This window comes from Oryx dammah, unplaced genomic scaffold, assembly GCF_014754425.2.
Source record: "Oryx dammah isolate SB20612 unplaced genomic scaffold, SCBI_Odam_1.1 HiC_scaffold_29, whole genome shotgun sequence".
NCBI lineage: Eukaryota > Metazoa > Chordata > Mammalia > Artiodactyla > Bovidae > Oryx > Oryx dammah.
Window position 1 is genome coordinate 87,579,010 of NW_024070213.1, and position 22,150 is coordinate 87,601,159.

Consider the following 22,150-nt stretch of genomic DNA (forward strand, 5'->3'; position numbering starts at 1 on the left):
TGACTGGACACTACTTTTCTCAGAGACGTGATTAAAGCATATTTATTGACATGAAAAGATGCTCATAAGACACTGTTGAGTGGAAATAGCTATTTATAAGACAGCATGGGGAATTCCCTGATGATACAGTGGTTAGGGGCTTGCACTGCAGTGGGCCCGGGTTCAATCCCTGGGAGGGGAACTTCTCTGGTAGATCAGCTGGTAAAAAATCTTCCTGCAATACAGAAGACCCCAGGTTGATTCCTGGGTCGGGAAGATCCAGTGGAGAAGGGATAGGCTACCCACTCCAGTTTTCTTGGGCTTCCCTGGTGGCTCAGCTGGTAAAGAATCCCGCTGCAATGCAGAAGACCTGGGCTCGATCCCTGGGTTGGGAAGATCCCATGGAGAAGGGAACAGCTACCCACTCCAGTACTCTGGCCTGGAGAATTCTGGCCTGGGTTGCAAAGAGTTGGACACAACAGATAGACTTTCACTTTGGGGCTTCCCTGGTGGCTCAGACGGTAAAGAATCTGCCTGCAATATGGAAGACCTGGGTTTGATCTCTGGTTGGGAAGATCCCCTGGAGGAGGGCATGGCAACCCACTCCAGTATTCTTGCCTGGAGAATCCCCAAGGATGGAGGAGCCTGGTGGGCTACAGTCCATGGGGTCACAAAGAATCGGACACAACTGAGCAACTAAGCACAGGGGAACTAAGATCCTACAAGCTATGTGGTGAGGCCAAAAAAATGAAGGAAAAAAAAATGACAGCATGATTTCATGTTATAATACACAGGTGCTATACTCAGTCACTCAGTTGTGTCTAACAGACCCTTTGCGACCTGATGGACAGTAGTCCAGCAGGCTCCTCTGTCCATGGAGTTTTCCAGCAAAGAATACTGGAGTGGGTTGCCATTTTCTCCTTCAGGGGATCTCCCCAATCCAGGTATCAAACCCACACCTCCTGCCTTTCCTGTATTGCAGGTGGAATCTTTACTGCTAAGCCACTGGGGAAGTCCTATAGTACACATATATGTTTATAAATATAAACACAGAAAAGTAGTCTGGAAGAAAAGACATCATGATGTTAACAGCTTGTCTCTGGGGATCATGGATTTATGGGCATTTGGTTTATTTTCTTCTTTTTTTTTTAATAATAAATGTGCTTTCATTGTATAATAAAAATAATACAATGTCACACAAAAAAAGCTTCAATGGAATATCAAATAATTTTGATGTTACTTGTAAATGGTTTGAAAGTTGTCATTTCCACTTGACTGTGATGACCTGAGAGAAAGGGATTTGTGTGATGGAGTATCAGCAACGTCCCAACAAAGACCAGGGTAGAGGACATCCCTTAGGGGGGCATTTTAACAGAGGAGTAAATGTGCTCTTTTATTAAAAGAGTTCTTAAGGATACAAGTTCAAAAGTGCTGGGGTGGGAACAAGTAGGGGAAGGGCAGGGCTGTGACGTCTGATAGCACTGAAGGCCCCAGACCCTGTTGTTGTCCAGGACTTTAGAGCTTGGAGCAGGAAAAGATGGGGCAGAAGCAGTAGCTGTAGGCTTTCTGGGAAAGAACGAGAAGCAAAAAGGCACAGGACAAAAGCAAGAATTGAAAGCAAACTGGGCAGCACAGTGAAAAGAGTACGGGACGGAAGCAGCCTGGGTTATCATTGGACAGTGGGCTACAGGCCAGGCAACCCACTCCTGTATACTTGTCTGGGAAATCCAATGGACAGAGGAGCCTGGCATACTACAGCCCATAGCGTTGCTAAGAGTTGGACACGGCTGAGCGTGAGCACGAGAATATATTTTCTTTTTCAATTCAAGTATAGTTAATTTACAATGTTGTTAGTTTCAGGTATATAGCAAAGTGATTGAGGGATTTTTTTCCTTAGATTATATTCCACTATAGGTTATTACAAGATATTGAATATAATTTCCCATGTGCCGTGCTGTGCTAAGTTGCTTCAGTCGTGTCTGACTCTGTGAGCTCATGGACTGTAGCCCACCAGGCTCCTCTGTCCATGGGATTCTTCAGGCAAGAAAACTGGAGTGGGTGGCCATGCCCTCCTCCAGGGTATCTTCCCAACCAGGGGGTCAAACCCACGTCTCTTATGTCTCCCGCATTGGCAGGTGGGTTCTTTACCACTAGCACCACCTGGGAAGCCCCGTAATTCCCTATGCTGTACAGCAAATCCCCATCACTTACCTCTTTTATGTATGGTATCTGTATTTCCTATAATGAGCATATAATGCTTATATAATCCAGCTTCATTCAGCCAAATGACCTTGGGCAAGTTTCCTAATTTCTGGAAACTACCATACAGGGCCATTGTGGAGAATAAATGCAACTATACAAAAGCACATATGTTGTATTTGACCAATAGTGGTGACTATTATTAAATGGGTGGCCCTCCTCACTCCTCCAGCCACACCTCACAATCATGATCAACAAACAGTATCCAGTCATCTCTCAAATCCTGAACTGGAGTTACAGCCTCTTATTGTTCTTTCTGTCTTTCTACTCTCTCTACAGTCTCTATTATTTCAGAGTCAGGTGGTGGAGGAGGAGTAATAAGGTGAAATTTTAGTCAATGTCATTTGCATCGAGGTTTTAACATTTTACCAAGTACTTTCCTAGAATAAGGCAGTGGGAAGTCAAGGAGGGTACAAGGATTCAAGGGCCCCACTGGTTGCAAGATAACCACAGCCTGCTTTCTCAAAGTGACATCCAGCATCCTACCCAGCAAGGCTGAGAATCTCTGTGGATGTTGCCTCTGGATCATCACCAGCTGCCTAAAACAGGATCAGGCACACTCGGGACATACAACAGTGTCCTTTCTGCAGGAATATTTGGTTTGGAAGGGGCCTTGGATAAATCCCTTTCTCTCTTTGAGTCTGTTACTCCACCTGCAAAATGAAGAGGTGGGGTCAAATGAGCTTTAATGTTTGAAATCTTGGCAGGGGAATCTTCATCTTAAAAGCAGGATGATATCTGGTAGGATATAGCAGTAGGCTGGAAATACAGACCACTCGGATGTACAGCTTCCAAGGAGAGGAAGACATTTCTAGGCTAAGAGCTACTCAGAAAAGTGGCAGCCACTCATTATGAAGACGACTGTCCAAACAACATAGATTTCAAGATGTGGCATATCCCAGGCTTGAAAGGAAACTGCAAATATAACCAATGGTGGTATTGATCATTTGTGTTTCTGTGTCTAAATGCAAATGGAAGAGGAAGAGAAAAGAAGGGCTCAATTTCTGGAAATCGAAGCTATCATGTAACCTGATCCCAGCATTTGCTAAAGAAACAGATTTACCCACTTGCTCCTGAATGCGTCTCTACCTTGCTTTCCAAGAATATAAGTATTCTTCCACCTGGACAGCCATTGCTATAAATTTATACTTACATTCCACCCTGCTCTTCAGGAGACAAATTAGACGTCTTACAAGTCTGGTAGATCTTAAAAGCAACCATCTGTCATTTATGGAAAAACTGGTAAGATCTGAATAAAGTCTAGTTTAACTTATAGGGTTACACCAAAGTTAATTTCTTAGTTTTCATAAATGTACCATAGTTATAGAACATGCTAGCATTAGGGAAGGGTAGGCTGAGCTTTATGGGAGCTCTCTGTACTAAGTTAATAATTCTAACTATAAATCCAAAATTATTTCAAAATAAAACATTTTTGTTAAAAAAAAGCAACCAATCTTCAGTGTTGTTTTCTTCCAGCTAGTGCTGTCTCCCACATTTCACAGTTAACGGTCTTGAAAGCACAGTCTTGTGTAGTTGCTATTCCTACCTGACTACTTTCCATTCCCTTTAATTCTACTACCAAAACACTTCTGAATTAGCACAATTCAGGATCACCAATTACTTCTTTACAATTTTCATTTCATTATTTTTAATTTATTACTTTTCTCAATTACACAAGTATTTTAAAAAACTAATTGGGGGGGGAGTCATAGTCAGTATAGGAATATATATGCCTTGAATATATGCTTCAAGTTTCTCTATTTGACTCCTCTGCTCCTCCTAACCAAGATATCCATTGTCAACAGTTTGCTGCACATGCTCGCAACTTTTCCCTTATTTTTAATCAGTATCTTTTTTTTCTATGAAATCATACTATACTTACTATTCTGCACATAAGTGCTTTAATCAAGTGCTTTAATCATTTAATGTGCTTCTGATACCTTTCCATGTTACATAAAATCTTAACCATATGATATAATATCATACATAACATATGATATATTATTATAATGGATGTAGATACCATGATTTACTCTTTCCCCACCGATGAATATCTGATTTTAAACATTTCAGTATTACAAAGAATCCTGCAATAAATATCATTTTACATTTATTTAATTTCACTTGTGTTTCTCAATGATCATTCCTACAAGCAGAATTGCAGGATCAATGGGTATTAAACATATCCAAAATTTTAATAGGCATTGCCTAGTAGGCTTTATCAATTAAAAAAATCTGTCTACTGTTCAGGTTATAATTTATATCTCACAGTTATTTAAATTTATATCTCATTGATTATTAGCAAGGTAAAAGCATTTTTTTCCTGTTTATTGTTTCTTCTTTAATCACCTGCTCACACCTTTTTACCTCAACTGCCAATTGCAATGGACGCTTCTCTTTTATTTTATTTGATCTCTCTATAGCATCTGATGTTATTGACCACTCCCTCCTTCAAAAAATTTCCTTTCTTAGTTTCCGTGACATCCCTTTTTCCTATTTTTTTCTAGACATTCTTCAGGTTTTTCTTTTTAAACAGGTTTCTCTTCCTTAGTCCCTCCCTCATATGGTGGGGTCCCTCAAGATTCTGCCTTTTTAGGTCATCCTCTTTAGTCGCCTTACATATTTTTCTACAGATGATGTATTTCGCCCATCTGGATGGATGATTCACACCCTATAACTCGAGCCAGATAGCTCTCCTTACCTATCAGTTCTACCTGGAAATCCTACAGATACCTTAAACTCATCCTTGTCTAAAGCTGAAGTCTCCCCTCACTCCTCACTCTTTTCCTGAGTTTTCCCTCTTGGTGAGCGGGACAGCTATCTTTTCTACTGTCAGATGCACCTGTTCTCTTATGCCTCCACGCTGGGCACTTGCTGCTTCCTCTACCACGCCTTTGCCCCCTTTGTGTAACTAATTCCTAGTCATCCTTCAAGCTCAGTCAGACACCACTTCTGGGACGTCTCCCTTCACATGACATAGTCCAGGTTATGAGTCCTTCCTTAATTCTCCCCCAGCACCTTGCATATTTCTTTAATATGGTACTTACCACACTGAGATTCTAAATTCTACTTTCTGGGACTCCCTGGTGGTCCAGTGGTTGGAAGTCCAACTGCCAATGCAGGGGACACAGGTTCGATCCCTGGTCCAGGAAGATTCCACATGGCATGGAGCAACTAAGCCTGAGAGCTACAATTACTGAAGTCCATATGCCTGTGCCTTGCAACAAGAGAAGGCGCTACAATGAGAAGCCTAAGTACCAGAACTAGAGAGTAGCCCCCACTTGCTGCAATTAGAGAAAAGCCCGCACGCGGCAACGAAGACCCAGTGCAGCCAAAAATAAAATAAATAAAGATTTTAAAAAAGAGAATGCTATCTGATTTTAAAAATAAATAAAATGAATCCTACTTTCTAAACGCTAAGCAGTTCCTTGAAGGTGGGGACCACATCCTATTCCTCTCAGTGCTTTCAAGACCTGACACATAAAAGATGTTCCATAAATGTTGATCTCCACTTGTGGTATCAACTTTTGTTATCCAACTGTCTTGACTGGACAACCTAGCTCAATCAGGCCTTTAGCCCATCACTACCAAACAGCACAAAGTGAGCAATGATCTTCATGTTGCCAAATCTGATTGTCAATTCTTAGCCTATCTGTGTGTTTGACTCGATAGTTTGCCTTTTGAAAACACTTTCCTCACTGGACGTCTGGTACTCCATTCTCTTTTTTTTCACTGCATCTCACCAGCTGCTCCTTCTTAAGTCTCCTTTGCTGGTTCTTCCTTCTCTCTCCAACCTTTAAATGGCAAGTTGCCCTTGAGCTCAGTACTAGACCTCTTTTCTAGCTACACTCAATCCCCAGGTGATCTCATCCATTTCTTATCTTTACAAACCACTGATACTTTGATACACACACATCTCTCCAGGCTGGATCTCTTCCAATTACAAATTTGTACATCGAAGCTCCTATTTGACATCTCTACTTGGAAATCTTAATAAAGAATTACATTTAACATGTCCAAAGCTAAGCTTCTAACAAATATTTTCCCTTCTCTAAACTTGTTTTTACTGCCACCTTCCTGATCTCAATGGAATTTTTCCTGGTGTTTGGGCCAAATGGATTGTTGCAATTCTTCCTCTTTACCTTCAGTATAAATCCTGACCACTTCTCAACACCTATAGAGCTACTGTGCACTGTACTATGCTCAGGCACTTCAGTTGTGTCTGACTCTGCGATCCATGAACTGTGGCCCGCCAGGCTCTTCTGTCCTTGGGATTCTCCAGGCAAAAATACTGCAGTGCGTTGCCATGCCCTCCTCCAGGGGATCTTCCTGACTCAGAGACTGAACCCACATCTCTTACGTCTCCTGCATTGCAGGTGGATTCTTTACCCATTGAGCCATGTGGGAAGCCCATATAGCTACTACTCCAGTCCAATCTATTATCATCTTTTGCCTAAATCACTGCAATTGTCTTGTAATTGGTCTTCACGCTTTTGCTACTGTTCCTCTAGTTGCTTCCTCCTCTTTTTAAAATTTCGGTCAGATCTCATTACTCCTTTGCACAAACCCTTCAAAGGCCCCCATTTAATCAGAATTAAGGTCCATGTCCTCACAACAACTGGACATGACATTTCTCTTCTTATTACTCAAATACATTTAGGATGGTCTTGCCTTGAGGCATGTTCATGTGCTCTTTATCTTCTGCCTGAATTATTTTTCTCCCACGCTCCTGTCCTCAGACCTCGGCTCAAATGTCTCCTTGACCACTACTCTCATCCCTCTTACCTGCTTCATTTGGTTTTATACCTGCTACATCTTTATCGTCTGTCTCTTCCACCAGAATATAAACTCCATGGGGGCAGAGATGTAGTCTGTATTAGTGTCTAAAGCAGTACTTGGCATATAGTGGGCGCTCTGAATACTTGCTAAAATGAATGAGTGAAAGGAAAAAAGGAATGAAGAAAAGAGAAAGGGGAAAAAATAACAAGCAAGAGAGAGAGTAGGAAAGAAAAGAAAACCAGCAGTTGAGTGAAATGATGTAAGTTTTCTTACAGTGCACCAGAAGGGCTCCATTCTCGAATTACAGGAAAATTGTCAAAGACCCAGTCAGCATTGCCCCCTTGGAGAAGACAAAGTGACAGAGGCATGCTTTGCACTCATTTAAATAGGTTAGCTGCTGAAAACTGCCAGGAGGATATTTTTGTAATGCCAGACAAATGAAGAATTCTTGCCCAAATATGTGAGGCTTTTCCCCTCATATGAAGAAATCAAGTAAGATTTCAAAAGAAATACACTACCCAGCCAAACTGGAAGTCAGCCAGCGGGAAAGTACAAAATGGGTAGAGCCGAGAGGGGTTCTGAGGTTTTCACCTTTGGTGGATCCTGCTGCTAAGAAATTTGCTAACTAGACTGGGTCAAGAAGTTTGCTTTAAACAAAGAACCCAGGGGAATGACAACAGCTGCACAGCTGCTACCATTTAAATGCAGAGAGACTTTCTGGTTGTTTGATTTGGAAAAAAAAAAACAAACAGCCTAGGAAGCCCTGTCTCCTGATTTGAGCAGAAGCAGTAAGCCATTTTATAACCACAAGCAAAGTACTTGGCCTTCTGTCTTTCACTCAACTCAGGAAAGAAAAAGTGGCTCAAAGGAACACCTCAGGGAAAAAAATAAGATTCTCTGCACCCAAGCCAAGTTCTCCTGAGCAAATGGTTCACCAATGAGACCAGCTGGCACAAAGGCCCAGCTCAGCTGATGCGGAGCCCACGGTCCTGCAGAGGCCGCAGGTGGCTGGGCCACATGAGGTGTGACCACGAAGTTCCACATGTCGCAGGGCTTCCAAATACTTACACTTCTCTTCTTTTCCATGTTTGCTTCTTCCGCTGCTTTCTGGTACCTTAGAGAAGAGGGGTGGGGGGGAAGAGAATATCCTCAAATTAAACTTAAATTTTTACACTTTCAAACTTCAAGAAAACCACATCTGCACAACTATCTCTGCCAAGGATTATCATCAGTCACCTGTATCAAAAGCAGAGAACCGGGGCAGCCCTCACTTCCTGCACTGTTGCAGTCAACTGCTCTACGAGAAAGAGCCAAGACAATGAGGTCAAACGCTGGGAAAATGGAGACAGCAGAAAGCCTGGGGTTTTTAAGTCTCAGTTTCATCACTTACTGTGATCTGGGGCAAGTCAACATCTCTAAGCCTCAGTTTCCTTACCTAGAAAACAATCTACTATAATGCTGGGAAGGATAAATGATGTATAAAAATGTATAAAAAGCCATGTATATAAATGCTTTGGAATTAGTCAAAGGATACAGTATTACATTAACCCTAGGTTGCACTTTCCCCACTCATTAACGCCTCTAAAATCTTACAGTTCTTGTCAGCCAAATGATCAAGAAGTAGTCATACGGCCTGTACATGTGTAAATTTAGCCTAAGCTATTGGTACTGTCGCTTTTGCTCAGTTAAATATATTTGAAGGTATTATGAAAGTGACAGTGAAAGTGAAAGTGAAGTTGCTCAGTCGGTCCGACTTTTTGCAACCCCATGGACTGTAGCCTATCAGGCTCCTCGGTCCATGGGATTTTCCAGGCAAGAGTGCTGGAGTATATTGCCGTTTCCTTCTCCAGGGGATCTTCCTGACCCAGGGATCAAACCCAGGTCTCCCGCATTGCAGGCAGATGGTTTACCGTCTGAGCCACCAGGGATGCCACTGAAATGTCTTTAATGAGAATACACTTCGATTTGCCATTGAAAGAAAAATTGTTTTCCTTTTTTTTAATATATGTGTAAGAGTGATTCGTGAGAAAAGTTTCTATGCTAAGCAAGCATTATTCTTTTTAATTAACAGTATTTTTTCTTTAGTGATGCATAAAATAATGGCCCAGCCTACAGTTGATGGCATCTTAGAGTTGATAAACAGGCTTCTATAATTTTATTATTACTTTCAATCATTTTATTTTATCATTTTTACTATTTGCTCAGGAGATTCCTGAGGAACAACTGAAGTCCCAGGGCTTTTCAGAGGTGACCAGGTTTCCTCCATTTGAAGGCAAAAAAGGCTTGGGCCACAACAAATCTCCAGACCACTCAGAACCGTTTTAATGGGGCTTCCTCAGAGCCTCTGAGTCAAACGCTGAAGGCAGCACTATCACTAGAAGAATCCCTACCACGTGACGCCTGCATGCCTAGAACTTACTGATTTGATTCCTTGGGCCTGCAGGCCTTGAACTCACCGACCTAACCCCAACCCTAGAAAAGGGCTTGGTCAATGGGTCACTTGTTCCTTCCTTAAGGCAGACTTTCAGAATGTACAAGGCATTTGGGCAGGGAAAAGGAGATGAGACAAGAAGATAAAGAACAATATGGGAAAGGGCCCATTCCCTAACCGAAACTAACTTTCAACTCATAAATACCTTCACAAGCTCCGAACTTCCTTAGTGTGTGTTAAATAGAACAACCTCATCCAAAATGGAAGCCAGAGGAAACTCCTAGATTTAACATCATTACTTTCCTACTATGTAACCTGGGTTATATAAGTTGTTTGGGCCTCATCCACAAAATTAAGTGATCGTGAGAGGATTTCTAAGGTCTCCTCCAGTTCTTACTACCACTTAAAGTTTAACAATCAGGTAGCAGTGTCTCATTCACTAGACTGAGTAATACTCTGAAACTGAGCAGAGTTTTCTTAAAGGGTAGGATGAAAGAACTTCCAAAAACAATTGGGATTTCATTGACCACAGCTTATGGAAAAAAAATGGGATTAGAACTGCTGTAAGTCAAATAACAAGCTAGAGAGATACTTGAAACATATTACAGACAAAAGGAAATTTGTAATTTCCCTAAAATACAAAGAACTCTTACAAATCAGTAAGAAGTCAACAAAAGAAACTTAATAGAAAAATGGGCATAAACATAAACACAGAGTTCACAGAAAATATCAAGTGACTCAAAAAATAAGAATGTTTAGCCTCAAAATAAAAATTCAAACAACACTAAGAACATTTCTTATCTAATTAAGAAAAAACATTTTTTTAAGGGAAAAAAAAGCTAATACACTGAGGGTAAATAAATAAAACCTCTAGGGAAGGCATTTTGTCAATTTTACAAAAATTACAAAAGCCTAAATGTTACAATTTGCCAATTCTGTTTCCAGAATTTATCTTATAGGTGCACTCACATAAGCAAAAATAATTTCTACATTAGATTATTTGTCACTGCACTAAATATAATAGCAAATGACTGAAAACAACCTGAATGTTCATTAGCAGCAGACCAATAAATAAATTATAATGTATTCATGCAATGGAATACTACACAGCTGTATAAAGAACAAAAGAATGGTTGCACAGGGTAAATGGACTTAATGCCACTGAAATGTATACTTAAAATGGTTAAAATGGTAAATTATACATTATGTATATATTACCAAAATTTTTTTTAAAATTGAGTGTGGTAACAGCATAAAGACAGTCATATAAGATCAATGGAATGGAATAGAGAGCCCAGAAATAAAACCTCACGTATATGGTCAAAGGGTTTTGACAAGGGTGCCAAGACCATCTAACAGGGAAAAGACAGTTTTTTCAATAAGGCAAACCATGAAATGCCAGAAAATATTTGAAAATCATATATCTGATAAGAGATTAGCATCTAAAATATATAAAAATTTAAAATAATAATGCATTTGCAACATATTTAACAAACAATATTATACATACTATACTGCATCTACTTTTCTCCATTTTAGAACAGCTTGAGTTTTCATTCAAGAAATAGTGAAAGTGTTAGCCACTCAGTCTTTTTGACCCCATGGACTGTAATCCACCAGGGTCCTCTGTCCATGGGCTTTTCCCATGCAAGAATATTGGAGTGGGTTGCCATTCCCACAAATCTCCAGGGGATTTTCCTGACCCAGGAATTGAACCTGGATCTCCTGCACTGCAGGCAGATTCTTTACCATCTGAGCCACCGGGGACCCTTGTGGCCCAGTGGTTAGGACTTGGTGCTTTCACTGCCACGGCCTTGGTTCAATCCCTGACTGGGAAACTTAGATTCCACAAGCCTCCGCAAGCCAAGTGGCACCGGCAAAAAAATTAAAAATAAAAAAGTATGTTCTAGGCACTAGAGAAAAAATAGTGAAAGAAATAACCAAAAAAGGCATAGTTCCTGCTCTCAGACAGCTTACAGTTTAAATATTAAACACATACTATAGGGATAAATCTTTCAAAGAAGGACAGAGTATTATTAAACAACCTAACAAAGGAACTGAATTGAGAAGGCGGGTGTGGGGTAGGGTGGGGTGGTGTGTGTGTGTGTGTGTGTGTGTGTGTGTGTGTGTGAAGAAAAGCCTTGCTGAGGAAATGACCTTTAGGCTGAAATCTGCAGTTTGATCAGGAGTCAGCCAGGCAAAACAAAGCAAGAAAAACATTCCAGGCATAGAAAAAGAGCACACACAAAGTCCCTAAGGCAAGACAGTGTCTCCCATGTATAAGATACACAAAGAACTCCAATGTTACTGAAGCACATTGAGAAAGGCAGAGGTCAGGAGATGATGCCAGGCATCAAGGGCTTTGCAGGCTACTCTAAGAATTTTGAATGTAATCTTAGGTACAATGAATGAATGGTCAATGGTACAATGAATGGTCATTAATCCAAGCTATGTTTTTATTTTATTTTTTGGCTATGCTGAGTAGCACGTGGGATCTTAGTTCCCCAACTAGGGATTGAATCCATGCCCCCTGCTGGAGAGTGCAAGAGTCTTAACAATCTCTGAACAACTGAGAAAGTCCCCAAGCTATGTTTTCAAAAGAGCACTGGATGCTGTGTGAAGAATGGACCAGAGTCGGGGTGCAGGATAGAGGTAGAAATGGTGACAGATGATGCTGGAAGGTCCAGGGAGGTAGCACAGGAGAGAATGTGAATAGACTTGAGGTATATTTCAGAAGTCGAATCAACAGGATTGGTAATGAGGAACAAGTCAGGAATGATTCCCAAGTTTTCAACAGCTGAGTCAATGGACGGAGGAGCAAAGTTGGGGACGGGGAGGATGAAGAGTTCCATGTTAGCCATTCTAACCAAAACATCCCCTTGGTGGTAACAGTGATTAGATACATGTTCTAGAGCTGGAAAGAGAGATCTGAATGAACAATACAAATTTAGGACTTGTCCGTCCACAGATGGTATGAAAGCTGTATAAGTGTATGATATCATCTATGAAGAATGTGCAATGTAAGAAAAGGCTCAGAACTCAGTCCTGGAGACACTAACAATTAGCAGTCAGAACATGAAGAAGAGGTTCTCATTCTCTATTAGAGAACAGAGAAGGATCAGAGGTAGGAGAATGAGAAGCAACAGAGGTAGGAGGAAAAACAAGAGACTTCCAGAGAAACTAAGGGGAGGAAAAAATGTGAGAAAAAGTGGCAAGAGGTCATCTAAGATGAAGGCTAACAAACATCTCCTCAATATGTTTTAGATAACTTTTCTAAGCAACACAGAAGTCTTTGGTAACCTTGGCAATCCTCTTCCATTATAATTTATTAACCCATAGTCCTTTTAATGGACATTTGGATTGTTTACAGTTATCTATCATTACAAATAGTGCTTTGGTGAATGGGCCTGTGTATATTTTTTCCCCACTTGTACTAATGTATTGGAAAGTGAAAATTGAAATGTATCTGAGAGTCCCTAAAAATAGAAATGCAGAAACACAGCAGATTAGAGCTAGAAAGGAACTAAAAGTTGGCCTTGAACTTGTGTTTCCACACTCGTTGGGTAATAATCTACAGTATATTACAGCAATATAATACAATATATGAAAGCCAGAGCCCAATCAGCAGACAGGTTGATTCTTGGTCAATTGTCCTCCAAGGCAAGGAGAACAATTTACACTGTGGTTAGTTGGGTAAATAAGCTCAGTGGTTCCCTTCCCTTTATTGTCTTAATAGAAACACAGATTTAAAGAAAGATCAAAACAGTCTTCACCTTTAGTCCTATTCTTTTAGCACTGAGGCATCTGTAAGATACAGGTGTATACGCCAATGGTAGTCTTGAATTGTGTTTTGAAACTCCCATTCAAATATCACCACCCTTTATTTGTAATGAAGTACTTGCTAAACAGTGGATACTCAGGGAGAAAGGTTCCACACCACTGCTTTCTTCCAAGTAAGGTCCTTGGTACTTTTACATTTTGACACCTTAAATGCTAAGAGATATTCAGGTACAATACTTCTGAATTCAATGTTAGATTAGAATTCAGGCTTTAGATTTTCTTCAAATATGCTCAGAGCAGCTAGCATTATTCTGACACAAAATGTGAAGGTCTCTGATGGGGAGGGAAAAGGCATTTTAAAAGATTCAAACCTGAGGGAAAAAATATTTGTCGTGAGATTTCTATAATTAAAAGCTTATCCCTCTTCCCTTCCTAGATTTTCTTGTCCTCCAGTCTCCTCTTCACATACAGAATTTAATCTTGCCACTGCTTATTAATGCTCAGCTGTGAGGCAGGCAGCTGATGGAGGATGCTAAAATTATCTGGGGAGTAATAACTGTCTCAAACTTTTCTAAGGCCAGAGAATGGAGTTCTTGAGCCATGACTCTTTTGCTTGTATGCCCTCAAATAGAGGAAAGGTCTCACTGAGCCAAAAAAAAAAAAGGAAAATGGAAATTCCCAAGTTTTAGGCAATGCATTTTCTTCTGGAACAATTTCATCACTAAAATAGTACAGAGAAGTAAAGAAGTAGAGATCTGAGGGTCAAAGTTTTTCTTAATGATGGAAGGACAGTCACAGAAAACTAAATATAAACCTGCTCTTTCTTGGGTCTATGGAACGGGTAAAGTTATAACAAGAGTGGGAGGAGCAGGGACAGGAGGGGAGGCATGGTTGGTGGGGGGATTAAGTGTCCTGGGTTAAGCTCTGCCACTATCTTGGGGTGTGATCTTTCATCATAAATGCTGGATCTCAAGTTTCTTATTTGTCAGAGGAATGGGACAAAGGTTAGCTAGATCAGTAGTTCTTTTTGCTGGAGAATCCTCTTTTCAAATGATAACTTAGAACCTCACATACTAAAGGGATCAAAGCAGGACCTCTGGGGTGAAAGGTCACATGCATGGTCCTTTAGATCTTCCTGTCTTCCCAGAACTGACCTCTGAAGTTCCTCTAAGGAATTCAATTATGATAGTTTGAAAACCACTGGGCTAGATTCCCTTCATATGAGTGACGGGCTCCCCTGATGGCTAGCGGTGTCTCCAATGCAGGAGACATGGGTTCAATCCCTGGTCCAAGATGATCCCACAAGCCTCAGAAAGACTAAGTTGGTGTGCTACAACCATTGAGCCTGTTCTCTAGAGGCCGCAAGCCACAACCACCGAAGCCCACCGAAGCACCTAGAGCCTGTGCTCTGCAACAAGAGAAGCCTGTGCACCGCAGCTAGAGAGAAAGCCCTCGCTCATTGCAACTAGAGAAAAAGCCCATGCAGCAACGAAGACCCAGCATAGCCAAAAAAAGGAAAATAAATTAATTAAAAAATAAGTTAAAGAGAACCAAGAGACCAAATTCTACTAAAAGAGTCAACTTTTAATTAAGCAAAGGATTCTTCCATGCTGAAGTCATTGGTGAGTGAAACCAAAGCTGGCTGTTCAAACTGACTCATCAAGAGCATCCTCCTTATTCAGATTTAATGCTTTAGACAGTACAGAGGCTTAATGAAAGAAATCAATCTGGAGTTATAAAGCACTCATGAGACATAAGCTATGATGCTACAAAAATGACTCTTATGTACATAATCATGTGCAACGTTATTAACACTTAGAAAGTAAAGCCCAGCTAATCTTATAAAGAGCAGCCAGATGAAGCTTTCTCCAAATAACATTTTTGTATCAGCCTCTGATCACAAACCTCACAAGGTTTCCTAGGGTCTCTAAACTAGACTTGTATAGGATTTACTAATTATAAACTCCATTTACTAATTCTAATTAAAGAATTAGAATTCTCTAAGAGAGACTGTTTCAAAATAAGAGAAAATGAGGTCAGTAGTGTTAGAAGTAGAAATTAATGTTTGCTTTGTGGAAAGCAGTCCTGCAATCTGCTTTGGGAACCTACTGTGAGTGAATCCTCAAAGCCTTAAGCAGTATCAGCAATATGGCTCTATCAAGTATGAAACCTGGAGAAGAAATCCAGGCTGATTCTCTGGTTTTCACTGTTGTAAACACCCCATGCTCTTTCCCATTTCTGTGCCTTACTTCCTATGACTGTTCTTCCTCTGCCATGTCACTACCATCCTCCCAGCCTACCAAATAAAATTCTATTCATCCTTCAAAACCAGTTCAATAGTAAGATCTATGCATCAGAAGAAAAGTACTAGACAGACACAAAATATTAACTTGGGGGCAGGTTAACTCTCTACACCTCAGTGTTCTCAACCATAAATCAGGGATCAGGTCCTTCCTCATATAGTTTTTTATTAGGATTAGAAATAATATCAATTTCCATCAAGAATCTACCATAGTACCTGGCACACTGATTCTGATTAATGGGTTCAGCATTTACAATTTTGCATAACTGCCATTTGCCCTTATAATGTTTGTGGTGAAAAGACAGTCACCCTACTATGCTGTGAGAAGGTGGCCTCTAAGGTTCCTTTGCATGTTCTCTCTGCAAGATTAAGAAGCCCCTAAAATGAGCAACTTTTTTCAACTTCCTCTCATCAGTGCTACTACAGGACCCAAATTCTCTATCTTGAGAATTGTCTGAAATGGATGACAACAGAATAAAACGCTGGGACGGGAACTGAGGAAGGGTAAAAGTTTAACTAAAGTGACTGACCGAGTTAGGCAGGGAAGGAAGTGAAGCCAGGAAAAGGACCAACAATCATGGCCTGGGTATTCCAGTTTGGCCAAAGAGCAATGTCAGTGGGAATAAGAAAGTAGAATAGGTAGGACAGGAGGCTCTAATTAGAAACTAGGTTTTCTAAACACATATTTCAGAGACAGATTCTGGGTGATGAGAAGGTTGGGACTAGATACACGGGCATGGGAGACAATGAGCAGATTGAAGACATATGGAAGATTAAGAAATGATGAGTCCACAGGAATTTCCTAGTGGTCCAGTGGTTAGGACTCAGTGTGTTCACTGCTGTGGCATGGGTTCAATCCTGGTCAGGGAACTAAGATTCTGCAAGTCACATGGTGCATTATTAATAAATAAGTAAATAAATAAGAAATGAAGAAATGATGAGTCCATACTATCAGACAGGTCATTTATGTGGGTCGGTGATTCTACACTGGCCCCAGCAGACATTTGGAAGTGTGTGGGAATCTTATTGGGGTTTTCCCCTCCCCATTTTTTTTTGGCTGTCACCATATCATGGGGAACTACTAGCATTTGGAGGAAGGCAAGATGATGAGCATCCTGTACAAGGAAGATCTGCCTCATCCAAAATGTTGAGAAATACTGAAGAGAAAATGAAATGGGAAGCTAGGGTCCCCCATGAAGGCAAGGAGCTTGGCACACCACTGCCATGATGGGGAGGATAAGGATACTATGGTTAGATGTAAGCTTAAAGCACAGGTTTAGAACTTCAGAACAAGGCAGGAAAACAAAAACAAAGACAAAAACAATGGATGGGAAACAGTAGCTGAGAGATAGCACCCCTGAGTCCTGGTCCCAGAAAATTTCAGGGTAGCATGCACAAAAAAAACAGGCACGACTCAGACAGAATGCATGTCAAGGGAAAACCAAGTTCAGTGAAAGAGAGGTGGGGCTGGGGAGGGTGAAAAGGGCAAGAATGTGGAGAAGTTCCTCTGCAGAACAGAGTTTCCAAATCCCATTAATCATATCTCAACACTGTCTCAAAACCTCCCCTTCCTTTCCACTCCTCCTGCCCCCACCCTCAATAACTTTCATGTGGGTTCTCAAGAGAGTCTCAGAACGTGTCTCCATGCTATCAGTCTGTCACCTTTCCAATATACCTTTTACATTGTTGCCGGAGCATCTTTCTAAATAGAAGCCTAATCATTGTTTCTGCTGCTTATCTAACTAAATCCCAAACTCAGCATGGTACTCAAGGCCTTCCATCATCTGGCCCTAACTGAACTGTGCCAATCCCTTCTCCCTCCTGTATTTCTTCATGCTCGACTGCTTGCTCTCCTATTTCCTTTATTCACGTTCAGCGTTCATGATCCTTTACTTGAATCTTTACTTGAACTGCTGCTGCTAAGTCGCTTCAGTCGTGTCTGACTCTGTGCGACCCCATAGATGGCAGCCCACCAGGCTCTGCCACCCCTGGAATTCTCCAGGCAAGAACACTGGAGTGGGTTGCCATTTCCTTCTCCAATGCATGAAAGTGAAAAGTGAAAGTGAAGTCACTCAGTCGTGTCCGACTCTTCGCGACCCCATGGACTGCAGCCTACCAGGCTCCTCCATCCATGGGATTTTCCAGGCAAGAGTACTGGAGTGGGGTGCCATTGCCTTCTCCTACAAATAATCCTTATTTGTTCTGCTTTAAGTTCAAGTTCACAAGTCCATCTCTTCCATTACCAGTGCTTCTTAAACTTCCCTGAAGTTAAAAACCACTAGACTACACTTGTTAAAAACACAAATTCTTGGGGCCCATCACAGATACATCGAATCAGAATTTTTAAGGGAGGAGTTGAGAAGCCATACCAGATGGCTTAAAATATGTCCCCCCAAATCTCTGACATTTCTCCCACCAAAAGGTAGAGTCAAATTCCCCTCCCTCTAAATACGAGCCAGCCGTAATGATTCAGTCCTAATGAAGAGAATGTGGTAAGAGTGATACTGTATAAATTCTGAGGGTGGGCCATAAAAGACTACATAACTGCTACTCTGACTCCCTTCCTTCTTTGTTCCCTCCTTCCTTCCCTCTCTGGATGCTTGCCCTTGAAACCCAGACAAGCAAGCCAAGCAGCCACATGGAAAAGCCACGTGCGGCTATTCTGATCATGGCCCCAGCTGAGAGCCGAGATGACTGCCAGCATCCACCACCTGACTTACGAGTGAGTAAGCCTTTAGATGACTATGGCCCCAGTTCTGAGACACCGAGGATGGTGAAGGCAACAAAGGCAAGCACTGCCCTAATTGGAGACTCACAGCAAAATAAATGCTATTATTATTTTAAGACATAAATTTTGGAGATTTTTTTTCTATGCAGCAATAGGTAATTGGAACACCATATTATTAACAAGTATCTCACATGAGTCTTAAAATGAAGGAAGTTTGAGGACTTCTACTAATATAAATTATACTAAACTATACTGTTACATTCCTTGAGGCCAGGAGTTAAGTCTTAATAGTTTTTCAGATCTGGATCCTTTTTTCTGCAATATCTTTATTGATTTTCTTTTCTTTTTGATACGAATATAAGTTTGAGATAAATTTACAGCAATATAAAATGCATAACATAGAAGGGGAAAGGGCTGTGCACTCTCCCTCCGTCTCTACCCCACCTTAAGCAATACCCACGGTGAACAGGTCAGAAGGGCAGTGTTTTCCACAGAGCAGGTGGTTGATGGATTTGTCATTGAAGAGAAGGTGACAGTGGTAGACTACAGAAACTTCCTACTGGGATTTAGCTGTACTCTAGATATAGCTCCCACAACCACTTTCTTCAGATCTTTCCCATCTTCCTTCTTTTAAATGTATCGCCTATATAGTGAGAAATTCTACTTAGTGAGGTAAACGTACCATCTTCCCTAAGCTCTATGGCATCTCTAGTTGCGTGAAGTTAACGTGCTTACCATCTCACTAACTTATCCCGTTCCCTCAACATTTGCTGAGTGCTTAGTGAAAGTGAAGTTGCGTGAAGTTAACGTGCTTACCATCTCACTAACTTATACCATTCCCTCAACATTTGCTGAGTGCAAATATGTTCTAATTGTCATGCTACACACTAGGAATATAACATACGCAGGAAAGGGGCCCTCATATCAAAAAACCCATAGTGCAGAGCAGGGGTCAACAAACTTTTCCTTCAACTGCCAGGTAGTAAGTATTTTAGACGTTGAGGGCCATACGGTCTCTGCTTTAACTCTGCTGTTGTGGCACAAAAGCTGCCACAGACAATACACAAAAAGACATGGCTGTATTCAATAAACCTTCATTTACTAAAATAGGCAGCCAATAGACTGCAGTCTGCCTACAGAGTTTACACGGGTCAACAGAACCTTATGCAATGGTGAAATGTTTCTGCAATATCCAGTGTGGTAGCCACCAGCTACACATAGCCACTGGACAATTGAAATGTGGCTAGTGCAGCTGATGAACTGAATTTTAACTGTAATTTAATTTTAATTAATTGAAATTAATTTAAATGAATATGATTTAAATTTATTTTAATTAATTTAAGTTTAAATAGCCTTATATGTAGTGACAACCCTATTAGACAACGTAGGCATAGAGTACATCTAACACTCCCTTCAACTAAAAACCTGCCTCAAAACTTATCTCAGAAAACCCCCCAAACCAAAAAAAAAAACAAAAAAACACCCTCACCTCAACCAGAAAGCCTTCCTGACAGCTTCTATCCATGGTGGTCACATACTACCTCTTATCCTATATCTAGTCCTTACTCCCATTCATTCTGGACTTGCTAACCTTGTGATTAATGACTATGTGTTTCATAATTCTCTCCTGTGTTTACATCTCTTTCTTTCCCAAACTGAACAAAAAATTCGAGTACAGAGAATGTATCTCCTGATTATTATCATCTTCCTTTGTGACAAAGTCTTGTGTGGTACTCAAAATCCAGAAGGTGCTCCAGAAAGTCATTAGACACCATGTCCTTCCTTTAGTGATCTCCCTGACAGGTGGTGATGTTTGCTCAAGACAGATGGTCCTTTTTGGGCCAGGATCAGCACTTACTTGGAGAATATTTCTACAATGGCCGATGAGTTGTTCTTGTTGACAAGAGAAAGTTCTTTGGCTGTAACCCTCAACGATAGAGAAGCCCATTGCCGTCTGTTAAATGGAGTTGGTTCCATCTTGTCTACAGATACTGAAGTACCTATGTGATAAAGAAAGTCAGAATATTAGACACAGAAGAGAGTTCTCCAGCATCCAATGACTGGCAACAGTGTGGTGTAAGTGAGAGCAGAGAGCCCTGGAGCAGCAGACTGTATTCCTCTACCAGTTCTCTCAAAAACTGTAACCTAGATCAGATGGTTGAACTGGGGTTGTAGTTTCCTGTAACATGAGAAGGTTAGATCAGGTGATCTCTAAGGTCCCTTTCAATTTGCATCATTTTATGACTGACCCCACTGTGCAAACAGCAATTGGCCTTTCCCTGAACTGAAGTCTGTTCCAAAGTCACATTTGAAGTGAAATGTTCCACTCTTCTGAGTTACAACCCAGGGGAAGTACAACTGGCATCTCTGCAGAGTCAGGTCCAAATTAGGTTCTACCTACATCCAAGTTTCTTTTGGCTGCCTTCTTTCCCCAAGCTCTGCAGCACTGACCACTTGGTATTAGGGAAAGAGCTACAGATACAGCACTAAATAATATAAAGAGTGCAGGCTTAAAGGCAAGATAGACATCAAATGAAATAATAATTCTGTAACCTTAAACAAATTATATAATATTTTCAGTTTTAGTTACCTCACTGAAAAATGAGAATACTTACCCCTTTGTAGGGTTTTTGATGTGAATTAAGGAGATAATATATTTTAAATACTAGGCATATTATAGTATCAAGAACATTTACGTATAATATATTAGAATTGGCTTCAAGTCAAAAAATACCATAAAGTCATACTCTTGACATTACCTAGACTGACATCACCTAGACCCTATCCATTAACTGGATTATTTGGTTTTGCTCTAGTAATTATCAAAGGAGTCCCAACCTTTGTCCAAAAGAGGTGAGATTAGAAATGAGTCAATAGTTTCCTTATTTGAAGAGTGAACAATATAGATGAAAGTACTCCTTGCAGCTCTTTTGACAACCACAGAATGTAACTGATCAGTAGAATGCATGGTTCATCCGGGACTGCTTCCAACAGCCTTGACAACTGCAGAGCACAGTGTGCATATCCAAGCAACGGGGGTCTCCATTTCACACTAAAAGTTCCATGATGCAAAGTAAGTGATAAGCAGCCCCAAAAGACCACACTACTTTTCCACAGGTAGTCCCTGTTCTCCCCACTAAAGCCTTGTCTGAAAACAATGCTAGTTTTGTTGTTTTTGTTTGTTTGTTTAAAGTCCCATGTTGGAGGGTAACATAGAACCCTCCTATGGTAAGGAGCTCTGGTATCAGAGACACATGCATTTAAATGGGGGTGTTGACCCCATCACTTAAAGCTGTGTGTCCTTCCCTAAAAGTTAGATTTCTTATCCATAACAATAGTACTTACTCCAGAGTACCTTTTTAGAAAAGTATTTATCTTTATCTATTTAGTTGGCTGCACCAGGTCTTAGCAGTGGCACACAGGATCTTTTAGCTGTGGCATGCAAACTCTTAGCTGCAGCACGTGGGTCTAGTGCCCTGACCAGGGATTGAACTCCAGCCTTGGGAGCATAGAGTCTCAGCCAATGGACCACCAGGGAAGTCACTTCATAGTATCTTTTTTTTTTTTCCCATAGTATTTTTATGAAGAATAAATAAGATAAAAAAAGACCTTGACATAGAATAAGCAATAAATTTAGTTTTTTTGTATTACCTCTTCTCCCTGGATAAAATAATATTAATTCTATACATGTTCTCTGAAATAATCCTACATGTATCAAATAATCTTGATATATGATATTCATCTATCTGCTTTTCAGTTTGTAACTGACAGACCTACCAGACACTGTCAGTCCTTTCTCTAACAAGAAAAAGACACAGCTGTGTATTCAGCTAAACATAATTATGTAAAACCACAATAATGACTCTTTAAAACACATCCAGGAAACACTGGC

General features: G+C 40.7%; 1 protein-coding gene across 5 annotated transcripts in view; it reads right to left on the minus strand.

Moving 5' to 3' along the window:
• Positions 1-22,150, minus strand: part of LIMA1 (LIM domain and actin binding 1) — an 89,296-nt gene that overhangs the window by 37,343 nt on the left and 29,803 nt on the right. For all 5 annotated transcript variants that reach the window (XM_040234050.1, XM_040234046.1, XM_040234047.1 and 2 more), the window contains exons 2-3: positions 20,117-20,258; positions 8,086-8,131 (exon numbers count right to left, since the gene is read on the minus strand). In XM_040234050.1, coding sequence (XP_040089984.1) covers positions 8,086-8,131; positions 20,117-20,235 — 165 coding nt within the window. In that variant the 5' untranslated portion in view covers positions 20,236-20,258. The remainder of the gene's footprint in view (positions 1-8,085; positions 8,132-20,116; positions 20,259-22,150) is intronic.